Source organism: Trachemys scripta, chromosome 3, assembly GCF_013100865.1.
Source record: "Trachemys scripta elegans isolate TJP31775 chromosome 3, CAS_Tse_1.0, whole genome shotgun sequence".
Classification (NCBI taxonomy): Eukaryota; Metazoa; Chordata; order Testudines; family Emydidae; genus Trachemys; species Trachemys scripta.
In genome coordinates this window covers 70,594,517-70,613,545 of record NC_048300.1, presented here as the reverse complement: position 1 = coordinate 70,613,545, position 19,029 = coordinate 70,594,517, and the positions used below count along the sequence as shown (strand labels likewise).

Here is a 19,029-nt window from a genome sequence, read left to right as displayed (position 1 = left end):
TTTGAAATTTTGAATGTCACTTTGTCTCCCTCTTACTCAAAGGACTTCACACAGTTTCATTTTCTTGAAAGTTCATGTGACCACTAATTTTGAATTATAATTGTAATTCATAGAATTTACTATTTTTTGTTCTGGATAATTAAGGCCCATTAATTTTATTGGAAATTATGGATGTGATCCTGTTCCCATTAATGTCAATGGGAGTTTTTGGCATTGACTTCAGTGGGTGCAGAATCCTGCACTGTTTGTCTATAAGCACATTAACTTCTGTTGGCTAGGAGAAGCTCAGACAGCATATTTGGGACCTGCCGTCTGACATCTATCAGCTATTTTCCATTAGATTAGAGAAGTAAAGGCATGTGATTTTGGAGCTGACACTTTAGGGTGTCCAGGGTGGGGTGTGATATTTTGTTAAGGACAAAAGGGCAGCCTCTCAGCAGTTAAAGTTGCAGTCACTGTGCCATTATCTGAAATCATCATTCTTTCAAATCTTTAGGGTCAAGCCTTTTCAACAGCTAGAACATTTCTGGAAAATAATTACTGAGAGATGACTTTTTGAATTTTTTGCAAAGTGCCTAATTTTTTGTCCTTGTATCCATACAATAAAATCACTTTAAACCCCAACACCTGAAATGTAGGTGGGATTTTTAATTCTGGTTGCTGCAGAAGATACTTTTGAAGGGCAGGTATAATAACCCATTTACAATATTAACTTTATATGAAAACTGGACTTAGTTATGTCAATGAAGCAGATGAAGAAAAAAACATAAAGAATATTTGCATTTTCAACCTCTGAACAAGCCATATCAAAAATGAAAAGAATTTCAGTTTCCAGTGGAAATTAAACCTCACCCTGTATTCCCCACCAGAATACTGCATTGATTTAAGCTTAAGACACTTGATAAAAGTTATGTAGGAAGTTGTGGCCAAGGTTGAACTAGAACATTCATGTCTAAGATGATCTCCTGGACCATCATGCCCCTCATACAAATTAGTTGAACCTCTGTACTTAAGTCAACAGTAAAATGGGGATAAATAACCCTCCCCTGCATTTGTAAAGTGCTTTGCGTATAGAGATGAATAAGCAGTGGGTGAAACATGATAGTATTAGCTGTATTTTTCTGAAGAGGTAATTAGGGCACAAAGCAGTTAAGTGATGTGGCTGGTAGGCACTGTTACTTAATGGGCTATACATATGGGCTGTAGTACCAAAAAGTGTGGGTTCCAAATGTATAAATAATTTATTTTTAAGAAAGCCCACATAAACAAACCTCTTCTGTTCATCGCTAACCAGGAGGATACTCTACATAGAATCATAGACGATTCGGGTTGGAAGAGACCTCAGAAGGTCATCTAGTCCAATCCCGTGATCTATACATCTATACACATTTTACTTAAACAATTTTATACCTCAACATACATTTGTTCAGGTTAATTTTTACTTTTTGTTATGTTAGAAAATGGCGAATAACCCGTTTCTTAATTACTAGATAATTTTTGATTCATGATTTGTTTCAGTCTGCATTTGGATGCAAATTGGAATGGAATTAAAATGCACAAAAATGTTTAAACTCTTTTTGTATTAATGAAATAAATAAATTAATGAAGTAAAAAAGTGCTGGATACATATGGAGGGAGGGAAGGTAAGTTTAAGTATGTTTTAAATGCAAAAATTGTTTTAGTAAACAAAGGAAGAATTAACTGTAGTTAATGAGTTGATGGATTGTTTCTGGTCAACATTGGCCAGATTTTCAAAGGTATTTGGGAGCCTCAGGATGCAAACAGGCACCTACTGGAATTTCAAAAGTGCCTAAGCAAGTTAGGTTAGTTTTAGAATTTGTAAAGCTCATCCTCTCCCACCTGGGTGGTGGTTCATACACTGAAAGAGGGAAAACAAGTTTTCTTGCTTTTTCAATTCCCTGTTGGTTTCTCAAGTATGAATGAAATAGTCCAAATGAAGAATACAGTCTCTCTGCACCTGCTAGATAAACTGAAACCAAAAGTAATTAAGGCAAAAGCTTTTCTCCACAAAAGAAACAAAGTACACCTCTACCCCGATATAACGCGACCAGATATAATACGAATTCGGATATAACGTGGTAAAGCAGTGCTCTGGGAGGGGGGGGCTGCGCACTCCGGCAGATCAAAGCAAGTTCGATATAATGCGATTTCACCCATAACACGGTAAGATTTTTTGGCTCCCGAGGACAGCATTATATCAGGGTAGAGGTGTACTTACAATTGGGAAAAATGGAAATACCTGTATATGTTCCATTGTGAAGACTGAAAAAAAAATAGATACTTAATGTACAACATGACATATTTGTAAAACTTGAGTTAATCTCAGTAGTTTTTTATCCTAATTCTGTATATAATACAAAACAAAGCACCCTTTAACTCATCAAAACTTGAGGAATGCTCACTGATGCAGCATATATTTTGTTTTATTTTAATATTGTAAATGTAGGCCTTAACATCAAATTTAACTTTAAACAGGTTTATTTTTGAAAAGGAAAAAAATGTGTATATTTTTTACAAATATGTGATTTAATTAAAAATCTTTTTTGTATCATCCATTTCTAGAAACCCTGCTAGATATTTACAATGGAGCCATGTGGTTTCAAGTTAATGGGTTTGCTAAAATTAATGCCACTTTTTGATCCAAAGTCTCTTCAGGCACACATGTTATATTCACAGTAGACTATATGGCTTCAATCATTTGCAGTTGTCTGGTACTTTCTGCTAATGTTTTGTTGACCTTAGCAGAAAGCATATAACTAAGAATAACAGTCCCCACTCTGAAGCCTAATGTATGGTATTAGTGGAGATGAGCCTGAATCAAAACTCTGATCCCCTGTGGCCTGGTCTTCAGTTAAAACTTAAATTAACATAGTTATGGCACTCAGGGGTATGAAAAATCCACACCCCCAAGGACTGTAGCTCTGCCAGCCTAACCCTTGGTGTAGACACAGCTAGGATGATGGAAGAAGGCTTCCATCTCGACCTAGCTACCATCATTTGGGGAGATGGAGTTCCTACAGTGATAGAAAAACCTCTTCCATCACTGTACTCTGCGTTAACACTAATGCACCATAGTTTTGTGGCTCTGGCCCATCTCTGGTCATTCTGGTGATTCCTGCAGAGTAGTGTAAACAGTTTGGGGAGGGAACTATGATTAATTGTTGTCTTGTGAAGAAGAAACTACTCGTCTTAATACCTTCAGTAGAGTTTTTTCAAGCAAATTTCTCTGCATCAGTGCCTCATAACACCTTACAATACATTCTCATTCCAAAGGCTAAAAATGTCAAGCTGTTAGAGGATCAAAATTTCTCCTTAGTTTGTCTGTCATCGGTTCTCTTTTTCTTGATAAAAGACATGCCTTTTGAGGGTACAATTCCTTCTTGGTTAAGCTGATCAACTGGAAAACCTGCATTTTAAAATACTCCATCATCATAAAGCTGTATATCATAGCAGTGAGACAGGGGATGATACTGGGTACTCCTATAGCTCCTCAGATGTGTAACCCCCACAGCACAAATCTTTCTGGAGCTTCTTTTTTTACCAAATGAAACGCTATCAAAGGGATTTTGAATGCTATACTAGAGAAGCAAACTAAACATATCAGTTTTCCACATTATTGTGTTGTTAAAATATAGGATGCTATAATTAATTAAATATTTTTGTACACTAGATGAGTAAAAGCTACTTATTTTGAGTTCTGTTTCTCTGGGACAGACTGATGGGTAAACTCTCACATAGTTTATTAATATGGAAGTGGAAGTAGCGAGGCATGGAAAGAAAGACTGAAAGGATTCTGATTTACAACCTGAAAAGACTAGCTAAGGCCTCTATAGTGGGATCATTCTGCCACTGTGAAATTTCAGGTCCCTGAGCAGCCTCAGAAGGACCTACTTCTCTCTACAACACACTTACGTTACTTCCGGAGCTCACAAGGGAGCACTGTCTCCGATACGCACATCAGATCCAAAGATTGAAGTTGGGGAACAACATGTTTTCAATGCGTCTGACTAGGGCTGTCGATTAATCAGAGTTAACTCACATGATTAACTTAAAAAAATTAATCGCGATTAATTGCAGTTTTAATCGCAGTGTTAAACAATAGAATGCCAATTGAAATATATTAACTATCTGTGGATGTTTTTGTATATTTTCAAATATATTGATTTCAATTACTAACACAATACAAAATGTACAATGCTCACTTTATATTATCATTTTTATTACAAATATTTGCACTGTAAAAATGATAAAAGAAATAGTATTTTTCAGTTCAGCTCATACAAGTACTGTAGTGCAATCTCTATCGTGAAAATGCAACTTGCAAATGGATATTTTTTTGCTACATAACTGCACTCAAAAACAAAACAATGTAAAACTTTAGAGCCTACAAGTTGACCCAGTCCTACTTTTTGTTCAGCCAATTGCTCAGACAAACAAGTTTGTTCACATTTACGGGATATAATGCTGCCCATTTCTTATTTACAATGTCACATGACAGTGAGAACAGGTGTTCACATGGCACTTTTGTTGCCGGCATTGAAAGGTATTTACATGCCAAATATGCTAAACATTCATATGTCTCTTCATGCTTCAGCCACCATTCCAGAGGACATGCTTCTATGTTGATAATGCTTGTTTAAAAAAATGCATTAATTTAATTTGTGATTTAATTCCTTTGGGGGAGAATTCTATGTCTCCTGTTCTGTTTTACCTGCATTCTGCCATATATTTCATGTTATAGCAGTCTCGGATGATGACTCAGCACATGTTGTTCATTTTAAGAACACTTTCACAGCAGATTTGACAAAACACAAAGAAGGTACCAATGTGAGCTTTCTAAAGATAGATACTTGACCCAAGGTTTAAGAATCTAAAGTGCCTTCCAAAATCTGAGAGGGTTGAGGTGTGGAGCATGCTTTCCGAAGTCTTAAAAGAGCAACACTCCAATGCAGAAACTACAGAACCTGAACAACCTTCTGCTGGTGATATCTGACTCAGATGATGAAAATGAACATCTGAAGGACTACACTACTTTGGATCATTATCGAGCAGAACCCATCATCAGCATGGATGCATGTCTTCTGTAATGGTGAAGGGACATACGAATCATTACCACATCTGGCACCTAAATATGTTGCGACACTGGCTACAACAGTGCCATGCGAACACCTGTTCTCACTTTGAGGTGACATTGTAAACTAGAAGCCGGCAACGTTATCTCCTGAAACTGTAAACAAACTTGTTTGTCTGAGTGATTGGCTGAACAAGAAGTAGGACTGAGTGGACTTGTAGGCTGTAAAGTTTTACATTGTTCTATTTTTGACTTTAGGTTTTTTGGTACATAATTCTACATGTGTAAGTTCAACTTTCATGGTAAAAAGATTACACTACAGTACTTGTATTAAGTGAATTGAAAAATACTATTTCTTTTGTTTTTTACAGTGTTAGGTGTATTCAGGTTGGTAGGGCCTGATGAAATTCACCCTAAGGTGCTCAAGGAACTAGCTGAAACAAACTCAGAAGCATTAGCAATTATCTTCAATAAATCATGGAGGATAGGTGAGATCCCAAAGGACTGAAGAAGGGAAAATCTAGTACCTGTCTTTAAAAGGGTGACCAGAGAATCATAGACTAGTTAAGGTATCTTCAATATCTGTAAAAGTACAGGAACAAATTATTGAACAATCAGTTTGTAGGCACCTGGAGGATAATAGGGTGGTGAGGAATAACGAGCATGGATTTTTCAAGAACATATTATGGCAAACCAACCTAATTTTCTTCTTTGATGGGGTTACTGGCCTATTGATGTGGGGGGCGGGGGGAAGCAGTAGATGTGTGATATGATTTTAGAAAGGCTTTTGACACAGTGCCATATGACCTTTTCATATGGAAACTAGGGAAATTCGATCTAGATGAAATTACTTGTAACCTGGGTGCATAACAGGTTGAAAAACTGTAGTCAGAATAGTTACCAATGGTTTGCTGTCAAAGTGAGAGGGTGTATCCAGTGGGATCCCACAGAGATCTGTCCTGGCCCCAATACTATTAATTATTTCCTTAAATGACTTGGACAATGGAGTGGAAAGTATACTTATAAAATCTGCAGATGACACCAGCTGGGATGGTTTGCAAGTACTTTGGAGGATAAGATTAGAATTCAAAATGACTGACAAATTGGAAAACTGATCTGAAATTCAATAAAGACACGTGCAAAATACAAACTTAGGAAGAAAAAATCAGCTGCAAAATGGGGAATATCTGGCTAGGCAGTAGTACTGCTGAAAGGGATGTTCGGATTTTAGTGGATCACAAATTGAATATCATCAGTTGCAGAAAAGGCTAATATTCTCTGGGATGTATCAACAAGGCTGGCGTATATAAGACAGGGGAGGTAATTGTTCAGCTCTATTCTGTGCTGCGGGTGAGGTCTCAGCTAGAATACTGCATCCAGTTCTGGGCACCACACTTTAGGAAAGATGTGGAAAAAGCAGAGAGAGTCGAGAGGACAGCTACAAAAATGATAAAAGGTGTAGAAAACCTGATCTTGAAGGAAAGGTTAAAAAAACTTGACATCCATAGTCTTGAGGAAAGAAGACTGAGCTGGGACCTGATAAATCTTCAAATATATTAAGGGCTGTTATTAAGAGGACCGTGATCAGTTATTCTCCATGTCCACTGATGGTAGGACAAAAAAGTAATGGGCTTAATCTGCACAAGGGAGATTTAGATTAGATGTTAGGAAAAGCTATTAAGATAGTTAAGTACTGGAATGTGTTACTAAGGGAGGTCGTAGAATCCCCATCCCTTGGAGTTTTTATTTGTGTCTGTAACTGCAAACCCACCGATCTGGGTTCTCTTGCCAACAGCACTCGAGCAGAGCGTTGTGGATGTGGCAGAAAGAGAAGTGTGTGGTAAGCCTGGTGTATTCAAGCAGATATACCTTAGCATCTGGGATCTAAATATTTATTGAATGGGTCACCTGATACCATCCCTGATGCCCTGAGGGGAAGCAAAACACTCCTGCCTATTGTGGAGGAGAAAAGGGGGAGGGTAGGGGTGAGCATTTGCTGCCCCTGTCGTTCTGATATAATAGGGTAGGGACCTCTGCTGCAGTCATTCCAAGTGTGGGAAATAGGGTCATGACGCAATGGAAAAGCCGTGTGTGTGTGTGTGTGCGCGTGTATGTCTGTCCATAGTGTGCATCGAGCCCAGATTGCCTTAATACAGCTATGGAAACATCTGATGAACCTCCTAGCGATATTATTTTGTGTCAAAACTTGATTCATTGGCCCCAATATCATGAGCGATCCCGTCAACAACTTCTCCTTGGGGAAGGGGTAGACAGTGACAGTCTAGAAAGCTACATGTGCTCTACCACTCCCAAATCAGTCAGGAATCACTTGACTGAAGCCTTAAAAAGAATGAACACTGTTAGAGAAACCTCATCAAGACTCAAATGGATTCTGCTTTCTAAAATAAGGAGGACTTCCAGGTAGGGAAATCCACAGTGCAAGGTATTGCACAGTAGACCCTTAAAGTCTACATCCTGGAGATAAAGGCTGTCAAATTACCCTTGACAAACCTTATCCCCCTCTCCCAGAAGTGTTGGGGTACACTACACACATACAATACTGCTGTTGTATTGTACGTAATCAGAAAGGTAGCCAAGAACCAAACCTGCTGTTGAAAAAAGACAATGGATCTCTTTGCTCAGGCAGAGACTATCTTATCCATTGGAACCCTTCATGTTCAAAAGACACACTTACTAGGAGGCTGACTGTTTTGAACAGAACAGATCCTGTGCCTATGGGAACAGTCCCTGATATTCCAACTGGTTGTGGAGCATTGGGACATGTGGCATTGGATCTCTCCAATGTCAAGTGGTCTGCAAAGAAATTCTACAGCAGATTTTTTTTTTTTAACAAGGTGGCCTAAATGATGGATCTGGAATAACTTTTCAGTCACCTGGCCATTGACTCATATATACATTTTACTCTCCACCTGATGAGAAATTATTCTTAAAAAATTAAAGTCAGCCCTAATCTAATTCTTCTGGCTCCATGTTGATTGACGAAATTGTGACACTATAAATCATCTATTTAGAGTCCCAGTGTTCTTCTTCCAAACTTGTTAATGCAGGACACATTAAGGTACTCAGGTCCTGCTTGTCTTTTGATTTTGGCCCTTCATGGGAGGGGAAGATGCTAAGAATGGCTGTGTGTCAGTGTTGGTTGGTTCCCCTGTTCTCTTCCACGTCCCATATTATATGTTAATATATGGACACTTTTTCTTCCTAGGGTAAAGATAAGTACTTTGGAGTTAAACTTACTACTTTCCCCTGTATATTATACTTTTTGTCAAGAGTTACAAACACATATTAAAAATCGTCATGAAGCCAAAAAGAAAAATTCCACCCAATAATGCAACAATGTAGTTAGGAAAATTAATTATAGCATTGCAATGAATATAGAAAGATTTGCAACCTATGAAATATCTGTCTCCACTTAACAGGAATATTGCAAAAAAGACCACACGCCCTAATAAAGGGTCATCCAAGGAACTAACGTCGAGAAGAAAAATGAGATTTAAATGTGATTGTAGTGGATTATTTTTTAAGATACAGTGGGATTCATTATACTCCAGGAAAAAATACCATACTTGTTTATTCGTGTATTGTGGCCTGTATGATACTTGCATTTAAATCTGTTCAATAATTCATTTTGTTGCTCCATTCCTTTTTCAAAATTTGGAATAAAAGTTAAGTAACACTAAACAATATGAACCCCTTTGATTTAGTTAAAAATACAATATATGTAGATATAGATCAAATTGCATTCAAATGCAACCCAACTGATTTTTGAATGAGAAATACCACTTAAAAGGGAAATACTTTGATCTTGGAGACTTTATAAACAGCCAAATGAAAAATAAAAGGGAGAGGAGGTCAGGAAGAAAAAGTATTGTCTCAATGCATACTTGAATGAATAAATCTTTTGCAGATTACTAATAGTCAATAATGTTATTTGGAGAATTCAGAGATGTTCTGTTTTGAATCAAACATATTTACACTTAAAATCACTCCACAAATTAAGTAGTTTGACCATGAACAGATGCTAAAAAGTAAAGTTAAAAAACGTGATTTGTTACAAGGGCATAATTATTTGTAAAGCTTAATTGTCTAGCTTTTGAATAAACACTTTTTAATTTTTGTTTGCTTGTTTTTTCCAGAGAGCACAATCAGATGAACTGGAAAAAATAGAAAAGCATGGCAAATCATCCAAAGAGAGGGAGAATGCCAAATCTTTGGACAAACCTGAACAGTAAGGACACTGTCTTCAACAGAACAAGTTTCCTGGGAGATGCATATGCTGCATTCTTTAGGGAAACTTAATGTGCTCTAGTAACCTAACTAGAAGTGTTACGAAGAAACAAATAGAAGTGGAAAAACCTTCACTAACTAAACTAAATCATTTTCTTTAATCATTCCTCCAGGTTTCTTTATGAACTCTCACTAATCCCCAACTTTTCAGAACGAGTATTTTGTATCCTGTTCCAATCAACATTTTCAGAAACCATTTGCTCTATCCATCGCAAACTTGAATTGCTACAGAAACTGTGTGAGGTAGGTTCTGGTCCGTATAAAGGTAGAGCTAGATTTTCTGATATTTAATCTTTCTTGTTCAGCTGTACTCATATTTCAAAAGTTTTCTTTTATTTACTTTAAGCACTCATTAAATCTGAGGGATAGCAGTCCTGCAGAATGGAACATTTTATGATTGTGCTCCAAGATCAAAGCAAATTTTAAAATTGGCTTTCGCTGCTGAATTATAACATCATGAGTTTGCAGCCAATACACATCAGCCTCTAGAGAATACTGTAACTTCTGCTTTTGCCAAAGCAAAATCTTCCATCTTCATAGTTACTGTCTCACTTCTTGCACTTTCCAAAAGAGTGCCATTTTAGCTCATTTTGAGTGCATGCTTTGATTCTGAATGTGTTTGTTCAATAGATCTGGAATATCTGATCTAAATGAGCTGTCTCCTTAACAACAGATAAAAGATCACATACTTAAACTAATACTATGCAAATTTCTTAAACCTTCTTATTAAAGAGAAATAATGCCAAATCTGCTGTTTGTAATGTGTCTTGAAAAGGTTGCTATAAAATTAGTACTAAATCAATAGCTTTGTTGAAGTAATGCAGAGTTCGTTTTTCATAACCTAGTGCTTGTAAGAAATATTAAAATATTTAGGATAAATTTAATCTTTATACAATGGGCATTTTAAAAAAAGAATTACTTCTTCTTCTTAGAGATATGTGTTTCCTAAGGCCCCAGTCCAACAAGTTGTGCCATATGCTGCATATTTATTGTTTTTGCAGAACTGATTGCCGGATCAGGGACCAAAGTAAATGCACTGCTTGGGAATACCATGGTGTGCTAAGAAAGTACTGTAGCCTCTTCCTGAATGGTCAATCTTTTGTTATACCTCAGACTTTCTTTTTGCATAAATAGGGCCCTACTAAATTCACGGCCGTGAAAAATGCGGCACAGATCGTGAAATCTGGTTTCCCCTGTGAAATCTGTATAGTATAGTAAAAGTACACACAAGACCAGATTTCACGGGGGAGACCAGCGTTTCTCAAACTGGGGGTCCCCAACAAAAGAGGGCTGCGGGAGGGGGAGGGGAGTCACAAGGTTATTGTAAGGGGGTTGTGGTATTGCCACTCTTACTCTGCACTGCCTTCAGAGCTGGGTGGCTGAAGAGCGGTGCCTGCTGGCCAGGTGCCCAGCTCTGAAGGCAGCGCCCCGTCAGCAGCAGTGCACCATGCCACCCTTACTTCTGAACTCCACTGCCTTCAGAGTTGCGTCAGGACCCTACAGTTACAACACCATGAAATTTCCGATTTAAATATCTGAAATCATGAATTTTAGAATTTTTAAAATCCTATGACCATGAAATGGATCAAAAAGAACCGTGAATTTTTAGGGCCCTATGCATAAAGAATCGAAACCTACAAATACCATTTTTCCCTCAAATACCGTTTTGAGAGTAATCAGGTGCGCTAAAATTAGAGTGAATTTAATTTGCTGCAAGTTGTGTCATTATTGCGTTAGATTTGAGTGTCCCTGATACGAGTGTGTGATGTTCTCCAAAATTATACTACAGTGTAAAATGCAACATCAAACGGCAATCTAAAGCTTGTAACTATTCTGTTAATTACTGATATCCATACTTAATTTTTTTCTTTAACTTGTTAAAGATTTTAACTGAGATTTTATATATATATATATCTTGTTTTACAGACATTGAAAAGTGGGTCAGGAGTTATGCAGGTTCTGGGTTTGGTTCTCGCATTTGGAAATTACATGAATGGTGGAAACAGGACACGGGGACAAGCAGATGGGTTTGGATTGGACATTCTTCCAAAGCTAAAAGATGTTAAGAGCAGTGTAGGTCAATATTCCATTCTTTATGAACAGAGTGCTGCTTTATTGCTCTTTTCTTAATAAATGTTTTCCATACCTCATATAAAGTTAAAGCTAGTATCAGACAGAAATATTTATCAATGGATACAACTTTGATTACACTTATAGAGTGAATTCATTTGTAGAACCATTTGGAAAGGAATCTGCCTTCTCTATGGCTATTAAACTGATGAACAAATCAGTGTCTTACATTAGAAATTGTCTTACTTCCTGAATGTGTATGTTTGAATCTCCATATGCTGCATATTTGAGTGTTTTCTTCGATATAATTAATTTTACTCTTTAAAATCATATATGTTTCAGAAGTGGAAACTGTTGTAACAAAAACAGTTCCAGTAAATACTGATTTTGGAGTATTTGGGAGAGAGAAAATGGAGAAAAATGACTGAGTAGGTGTTATAGTTACCATATAAAATACCTAATACCGGGAGCCCTAATATCTAAAATGTGATGTTTCCTATACTGATAAATTGGATGACCCAAGATTCATCATATGAATCTGTCAGGCCTGTATATACAACACAGAGAGTCACTGGGCTGTGGAACAGTTTCATGAAAGAAATGGTATGATGGTAAGTATCTTATTATTAAAGCTGCCTAGCATAGCCATTTGGGTGAAGATGGTAAACAAGGCAAAGGCACTATACACCCATGGTTATGGCACTGACTCCTGGAGTGAGCTGATTATATCAGAAACTCAGCTTTCATTTGAGAAAGCAAAGTAAGTTTCAGGTCTTCATGGTTGTGAAGAAAAGCTTGAAAATATGACCTGAGTATAACTGTGATGGTATGTCTGTGCGCAGAGAATGAAATATTTTATTTCATTTAAGGCCCCAACTTAGCAGAGTAGTTAAGAACCTTTTTTCCTTTAAGCACTTCCTTAAGTCCATCCCTATTCAGCAAAGAACTTAAGGGTTTGTTTTGCTTTTAACAGCATAATTCAGTAAGGAATATTAGCTTCCATGCAGAATTCCCTTGCTCTTCTAGGATAAAGGTGCTTTAATTGTAGCTTTTTAAAAAAAAAAGTTAATAGACTCTAGTATACTTTAAATATGACTTAGCAACATAATACAATTTAACTTTATTATTTTGTTTTTTCTACAGGATAATAGCAGAAGTCTTCTATCATATATTGTCTCATATTATTTGCGTAATTTTGATGAGGTGAGTGAGTTATCTTTGCAAATTTAAATAAAATTAAATAAACTAATTATTAAAACTTGTATTACCTTATATTGGTTAAGATTACTTTAATCTGTATATTGTTGTTCATAATGTGTGATAACTGTCTACTACTTGTTTTAATAAGTAAAATTTTAATAAGTGCTAGTCATTTAAAATTTTAAAATTTATACCTTTAAAAATAAGGTAAAGTAAATGTTCATTTATATTTTTTTCAGGATGCTGGAAAAGAGCAATGCATCTTTCCTCTTCCCGAGCCACAGGACCTCTTTCAGGCTTCACAAATGAAATTTGAAGACTTTCAAAAAGATCTTCGCAAACTAAAAAAAGATTTGCGAGGTACTGTAACTAGATCAGACTACAGATATGTCAATAACATATAGTTCTATTTCACTTTTTGTATAATTTCTGGAAACTTGCTGATATGTAAAATATGTTATGAAAGGTAGATCTTAACTCCTATGTTTTGCCTTTGTATCCTTGACTTGATTAACTCTAGTGGTTGATGTTTTTATAGCGAGTGATCAGCATATGTTATAGCCATGTTATCAAGATTTTAAAATGAATTGCATGTCAGGAAGATGTTCAGATGCAGTGCTGAGTACTGCTGAGGAGTAAAGATGAAGCAGCATAAACTAGCTGCCCCAGGTAACCTGGAGACAACCCCTGCCCCCAGTTCAGCCATGTGCAGTGAGTTCATACAGTAGCTTTTGCAGTTTTCAAATGATTATCTGGTGGATATTGTCTGATCTCAATACCTGAGAATGGAGACATTTAGATGCTGATTCAGAATGGTTCTTGAAGTTAGGCGCAGGTTTAAGTACTTTCATGGATTGAGGCCATAATTCCTCATATGTTGCCATAAGAAATTGACAAAAGCTGAAATATCTTTCCATTAAGAGTGAAATTTGCACCATCCATATGGAGTTATTGGGCCTTGTGGGGGGGAATTAAGCAGGGGTTATATGGGGATGAAAAATCTATTTCCTCCTCAACCTACCGTGGGGCTGCAGCTTGATCCCTCTAGTGCCATTGCTTCAGCCCCTAAATTGGAATAGTGACTGCTCAGTTTGTTAGGGCTACTGAATCCATGTAACTACATTTTCCATGATCTCTCCTGTACACTTATCTTAGCAATAGCCAATTTGGGCACAGTGTAGGGAGCTCTTCCAGGTCCTATATAGAGGAACCCACTCAAAGCCAATCCACAGTCCTTCACAGCTTTACTGCAGGTCTTGAATGGTGCAGAATGTCTTATGTTGGCCCTTCACACCATGGAAGAATGTCAACCTAAGTGCAAAAACTAGTGTTAATACAACATTAAAATTACAAGTTCAAGCACTCACAAATCAGGAAATTCCAACAGTTAAAGTTGCTCTAGCTAAGTTAAGCTCACCACCTTGGACACTTTATGCATTATCTGGAATAAAGTAGTGCATTTAAGGTTTACAATGGGGCAAAGTTAACCATGCACAAATGCTATTTTTAAAATGTAATATAACTTTTAACTGAAAAAGAGAGAAAATGAACCTGGCTTCAATTGCCTTTCTTAGAACTATTTATTTAGCTCATGCTTTATTCAAGCATTGTTGATTTTCCAATGGACCTTATAAATTCCTTAAACTAGCAAGTTCCTACTTAAATAGCTGAACACTTAGGGCTTGAATCTGCAAGGTGAAGACAATCTCCTGACACAGTACTTCTCTCCATTTCACATCAGTGATAGCTGACAAAACTCAAGAGATGTTCAATACCTAGAAATATCAGACCCTTAACTAGCTGTGCACGTGCATTCACGTTTAAATGCAAGGTTGTAGACTCACAGTGAAATTCTGATCCCATTGCAGTCAATGGCAAATCTCCTATTGACTTCAGTAGGGTCAGAATTTCACCTTTAATTTATATTTTTTATAAATGCAAGTCAGAAACATTCAAAGACTGTTTTCAATTCAAACAAAGGCACCAGTCAATCAGGACTATGTCCATTTCACTTTTCAAAAATACAGTGTCCCTATTCAAAAAGTGTTAAAATTTTATTACAGTGGGCTTTTTTCCTACCCTCCCAATATTTAAAAAAAAATCACAGAAGAAAAAATTTACCTTTTGAATAGAGACCAGTCATGGGAAACCTCAGTCCAGTAAGTTTGTTTCAGAACGAGATTGTAATGAAGGCTTATAATGGAAACATTTGTAACCATAAGTCTAGCAACTGATTTCAGCAATTGCTATATTTTCCAATCTAAATATGTAAGTAACTCACATGGAGACATGCAGACTTAAATCATCTTTGATTTTTTTAAATGATTTCTGTGTAATGCTAATTCACAGTGATAAGCTTGGATGCTTGCTTGTATCAAAGGGGTAGGTTTTTTGATTTCCTTCAAGGGGAAAAAAAAACACTTGTGATTTCCATATCTTTATACTTTTCCCATTATGACTGCATAGGCTTTTGTCTGTGTTTTAAGTTTATGAATTGTATGCCTTGCAGTTTGCAAATATTAGTGAACAAAACCTCTTCCAAGAGTTTAATTAGTCTAACAGCTTCAATCTAAAAGATTTTCAGAAAAGTAAGTTGGGTGCCTACCGCCTTCTTGCTTGGAACAGAGATTTCAGTTACAAAATGGTAAAAAAATAAGGAATTAAAGATGTACACAAATTACAGTGTAAACTATACATTATTAAACTCACAAGCAGTTTATTTCTGCTGTTCTTGTTTAAAAAAGAATATATGGTGGGGGTTAATAGGGTGTTATGTACTAGACATTTTAATAAACAAGAGACTGAAGAACAGCTAGGTGTTTTATTAATATACCTACTGAGTTTGGCTCCATCAATTGCCCCCAGATTTCTCAGCTCTCCAGGATTCTCAATTTAGCCTTTCTGAGTTCAGTGACATATAGTTTGTTAAGCAACCTGATCTGCTTTTGATCTCTCCTGGCTGTCAGCAGCCCTCCTTCATGCAGTCATGCCAAGTAATGACTTCTGTTCTTATGTCATTCCACAAGAGAAATTTTAGCACTTGCCACATGACTTAAATCAACTGACCATGTAAAGAAAGTCAGGCAGCTAGGATCACAGAAACAATGGAAGAAGATTTTTGATGCAAAGGTTTCTGCATCGTACGTATCTACTATTTTGGATTATCAAAGTAATTTTCTAGATGTAAAAAGGTATTTTTGTTTCCATTACTACGTGGATTTTGAAAGCTACCTTTTAGGTGAATCAAAGACTTTCACTGGAAGTAAAAGGGGGCTGGGTCTCCATTGATACCTGGCATCTGAGGTACAGTACTCATCAGCAACTACACCAAATTCTAGCCATTAGAGTGTTGTTTGGGGGAGAGGAAGGCTAGGAAGAGAATGTAGAAAACTGGACTTGGATTCAGGATAGGGAAGAGGTAAAACGCTAAAAAGGCAATAAGTAGTACAGTGTTTGTGAAGCACATCTTATGGTGAGTTTAAACCATCTGGAAATGGCTCTTGGAATATGTTGTCATGGGAGCTCTACAATAGTAAATTAGTTCACAAGCATAAAATTAATCAGTTGTAATCTATTGCACAACTTCCACTAAAGTTCCAGTGAAATAGAATTAAAAACACTAGGGGGTTAGATTTATTTTCTGCCTAACTAGTAAAAATGTAAAAGCACCCCACCAAGTATAGTATGAACAGACTGATCTAAAATCTTGACTCTGCCAGAGTTTGTTTGCGTGCCATGATGTGGTAGTACTATTATCATATTCAATTGACAACCATTGACATTACAAATTAACAAGGTAATTGTGGCGACTTAAACAATATGCTTTTTAGTGCTATTTTGTATGTATTCTGAGTACTTACGATTCACTGAATAATCGTGCATCTGCAGGGGGATTATCCAATCAGTCTTCCCCATCTCTGAATTATGTGACTGAAAAATGTTTATAAGAATACTTAGCACTTGTGGAGAATGTCATATTTTCAAAGTACTTTCCAAACAAGCTTCAGCAACCTTGAGAGGTATACAAATATTCCTGACTTACCACATCTACCATTTTCTTCTGCTTTCACCTGGAACTATAAGCCTCTGCTCTTGTGTCTATGACTTGACCCATGGAGAGCCAAATTCACAATTTGCAAAGCAAGCACCATTCCCGAGTGGTAATGAATTAGGTCAAAAGGGCGGTAATATCATGTACTCACAGGTTAATGTCCAAAAGCACATCACCCTCATCTGTACTTGAACGTCATCCTCATTCCTGCAAATCCCTATTTGTCCCCATTTTCAGCCTATATCCACCTTCAACTATCCTCCCAACCATTTGCACATGATGCTTGGCATCAGATTAGTGCTGATCAAGGGAGCAGCCACACAGGTCACTCAATGATTTGCTACCCCTCTCCCAAACCAGGCGTGAATGTGCTTCTATGCTTGTATTCCCACTTTTTGGGGAAGTGGAATAGAGTAAGTTATATGAGAAATTCCTCAACTATGAGTGGGCTGAATTCATTGACTCTGCAATACTCCTCTTGCTATCTGTTCTAAATATATTTTGTAGCACCATCTCATAATTTTTTTAATAAATTCATCAATGTGTCATCATTTTTAGACTCAATATTTAAGTCTTGCAGTCACATAAATTAAAATTTCTACAAATGTTAAGACTTTAAAAATGATTAAATATTTTTACAGTTTTCTATCTGTGAGGCAGTGTGATGAGATACAGAGCCAGATGTGAAATATTAACATGCTCATTTGCAGAAAAGATGCTTTCTGCTTTTTTTATTAATAAATGCCAAATCTGTCAAGATAAATATTAGTTAAAATATACCAACACATCTGTGCTTCAGGCAGTCACTCAGTTCCAGTGATTCAGAAGCATATAGAGCATTCTAAAAAAAAAATTAAAATATTGCTTTTGCTTATAAATCATCAACTCTGCATCAACATACTCCAGCAGCTTGTGCAGCCATCACTGAAGGGGTTAATTACTGAAACTGTGCGGCATGCAGACTCCTAAACCTAAACCAGATGTAAACTAAAGCCAGGCTTTCAGTCAATCTGTGAGTCATGTTTTACTGTCCTTAAAACTCCAAACAAGGAGCTGTCTATGAAAGCCCTTGAAGCCTGAGCAGTTCTTAGTGTAAGTCTTAACAATACCAAAAAAATAAATAAAAGAAAACTGAGAGCTTGTTCTATTTGTGGCAGAGTTTGTCTTTCAGATGATGCCAGATTCATTCCCCTTCATTAAATTCTTAGCTATCCTTAAAGTTACAGATGGTAGTTGTAAATGTTACATGAAGACACTGGAGGTGCTGGGAAAACAGTGGTTAAACCTTACATCTCCAGAGTGTCACTTAAACAGAAAGTACACACACTCATCACATATTTCTTATTCACTGAAACATCTTTTCCATTCTGTATCTCTTCAGACTGTGTAAGTGGCCCTGGATCAATATGGGCTCTTTGATTGTGTTCAGTTTTACTGTGCTAACCTCATAGCAAATAAAATCTGCCACGTTAGGATAGATGAACCTGGTCAGGTAAAAGGAGAGTCACCCAAACCTTGAACCAAACATATGCTGTGGTTGAAAAATGTCAGTTAGTCTTTTGTATTAGAGGTTTTGTTCATGGAAATACCAGGTGAGACAGAGGCCTTTCTCAAGGTATTAGACACAGCTCGAACTGGGAAGCTTTAGAAATATTACCAAATCTTGTTATCGGATTTTCAGTCCAATTTTCAGACCAGCAAGATATGGATGAGAGTCTGAAGTATTGGATATTTTATGTTCATCCATCACTGTTTCAAAATATTCTCATTTGACATATACTGTATTATGCAGGGAGGAAAATAATACATACTATAATGGACTGACTATTCAGAAATGTGTGAATACTAATCAGAGAGCAATGATGTGTGTCAACTATCATCATGTTTCAGGACATAAGCCAAACACTAACAGTCTAAGTGTTAGAAACTTTTCCCATGGGAAAGTTACTGAATTAGTCCAGTACAAAGTTTATACATAGTCCTACCAGCATATGGTGCTCGTAATTCTTGGAGCCAAGATACCAGATTATATGGACTATTGGTCTTATCCAGTGTGGCATTTCCTATGTCCATATGCTAATGATAGGTATTTTTTTTATTTAAGATTTTAAACTTCTTAGAAGAAAGTACTAGGGCAGTACAATGCTAATGAGTAGTGTAGACTTCAGGGTTCTGAAATCTATTGTCTTACAAAGCTGTGTACAATAGAGTTCTTTACTATTTACTACCTTCTGTTCATATTTGGAAAATACAGGTGGAAAGAGTAGCTTGACAGCTGAGAAGGTAATTCAGTTTATAACTTCATTCA

At 36.7% G+C, this 19,029-nt stretch overlaps 1 protein-coding gene across 2 annotated transcripts in view; it reads left to right on the top strand.

The window, feature by feature from the left end:
* FMN2 (formin 2) overlaps positions 1–19,029 on the top strand; it is a 229,686-nt gene that overhangs the window by 139,087 nt on the left and 71,570 nt on the right. For both annotated transcript variants that reach the window (XM_034765035.1, XM_034765034.1), the window contains 5 exons: positions 9,250–9,341; positions 9,514–9,643; positions 11,327–11,473; positions 12,614–12,673; positions 12,910–13,030. In XM_034765035.1, coding sequence (XP_034620926.1) covers positions 9,250–9,341; positions 9,514–9,643; positions 11,327–11,473; positions 12,614–12,673; positions 12,910–13,030 — 550 coding nt within the window. The remainder of the gene's footprint in view (positions 1–9,249; positions 9,342–9,513; positions 9,644–11,326; positions 11,474–12,613; positions 12,674–12,909; positions 13,031–19,029) is intronic.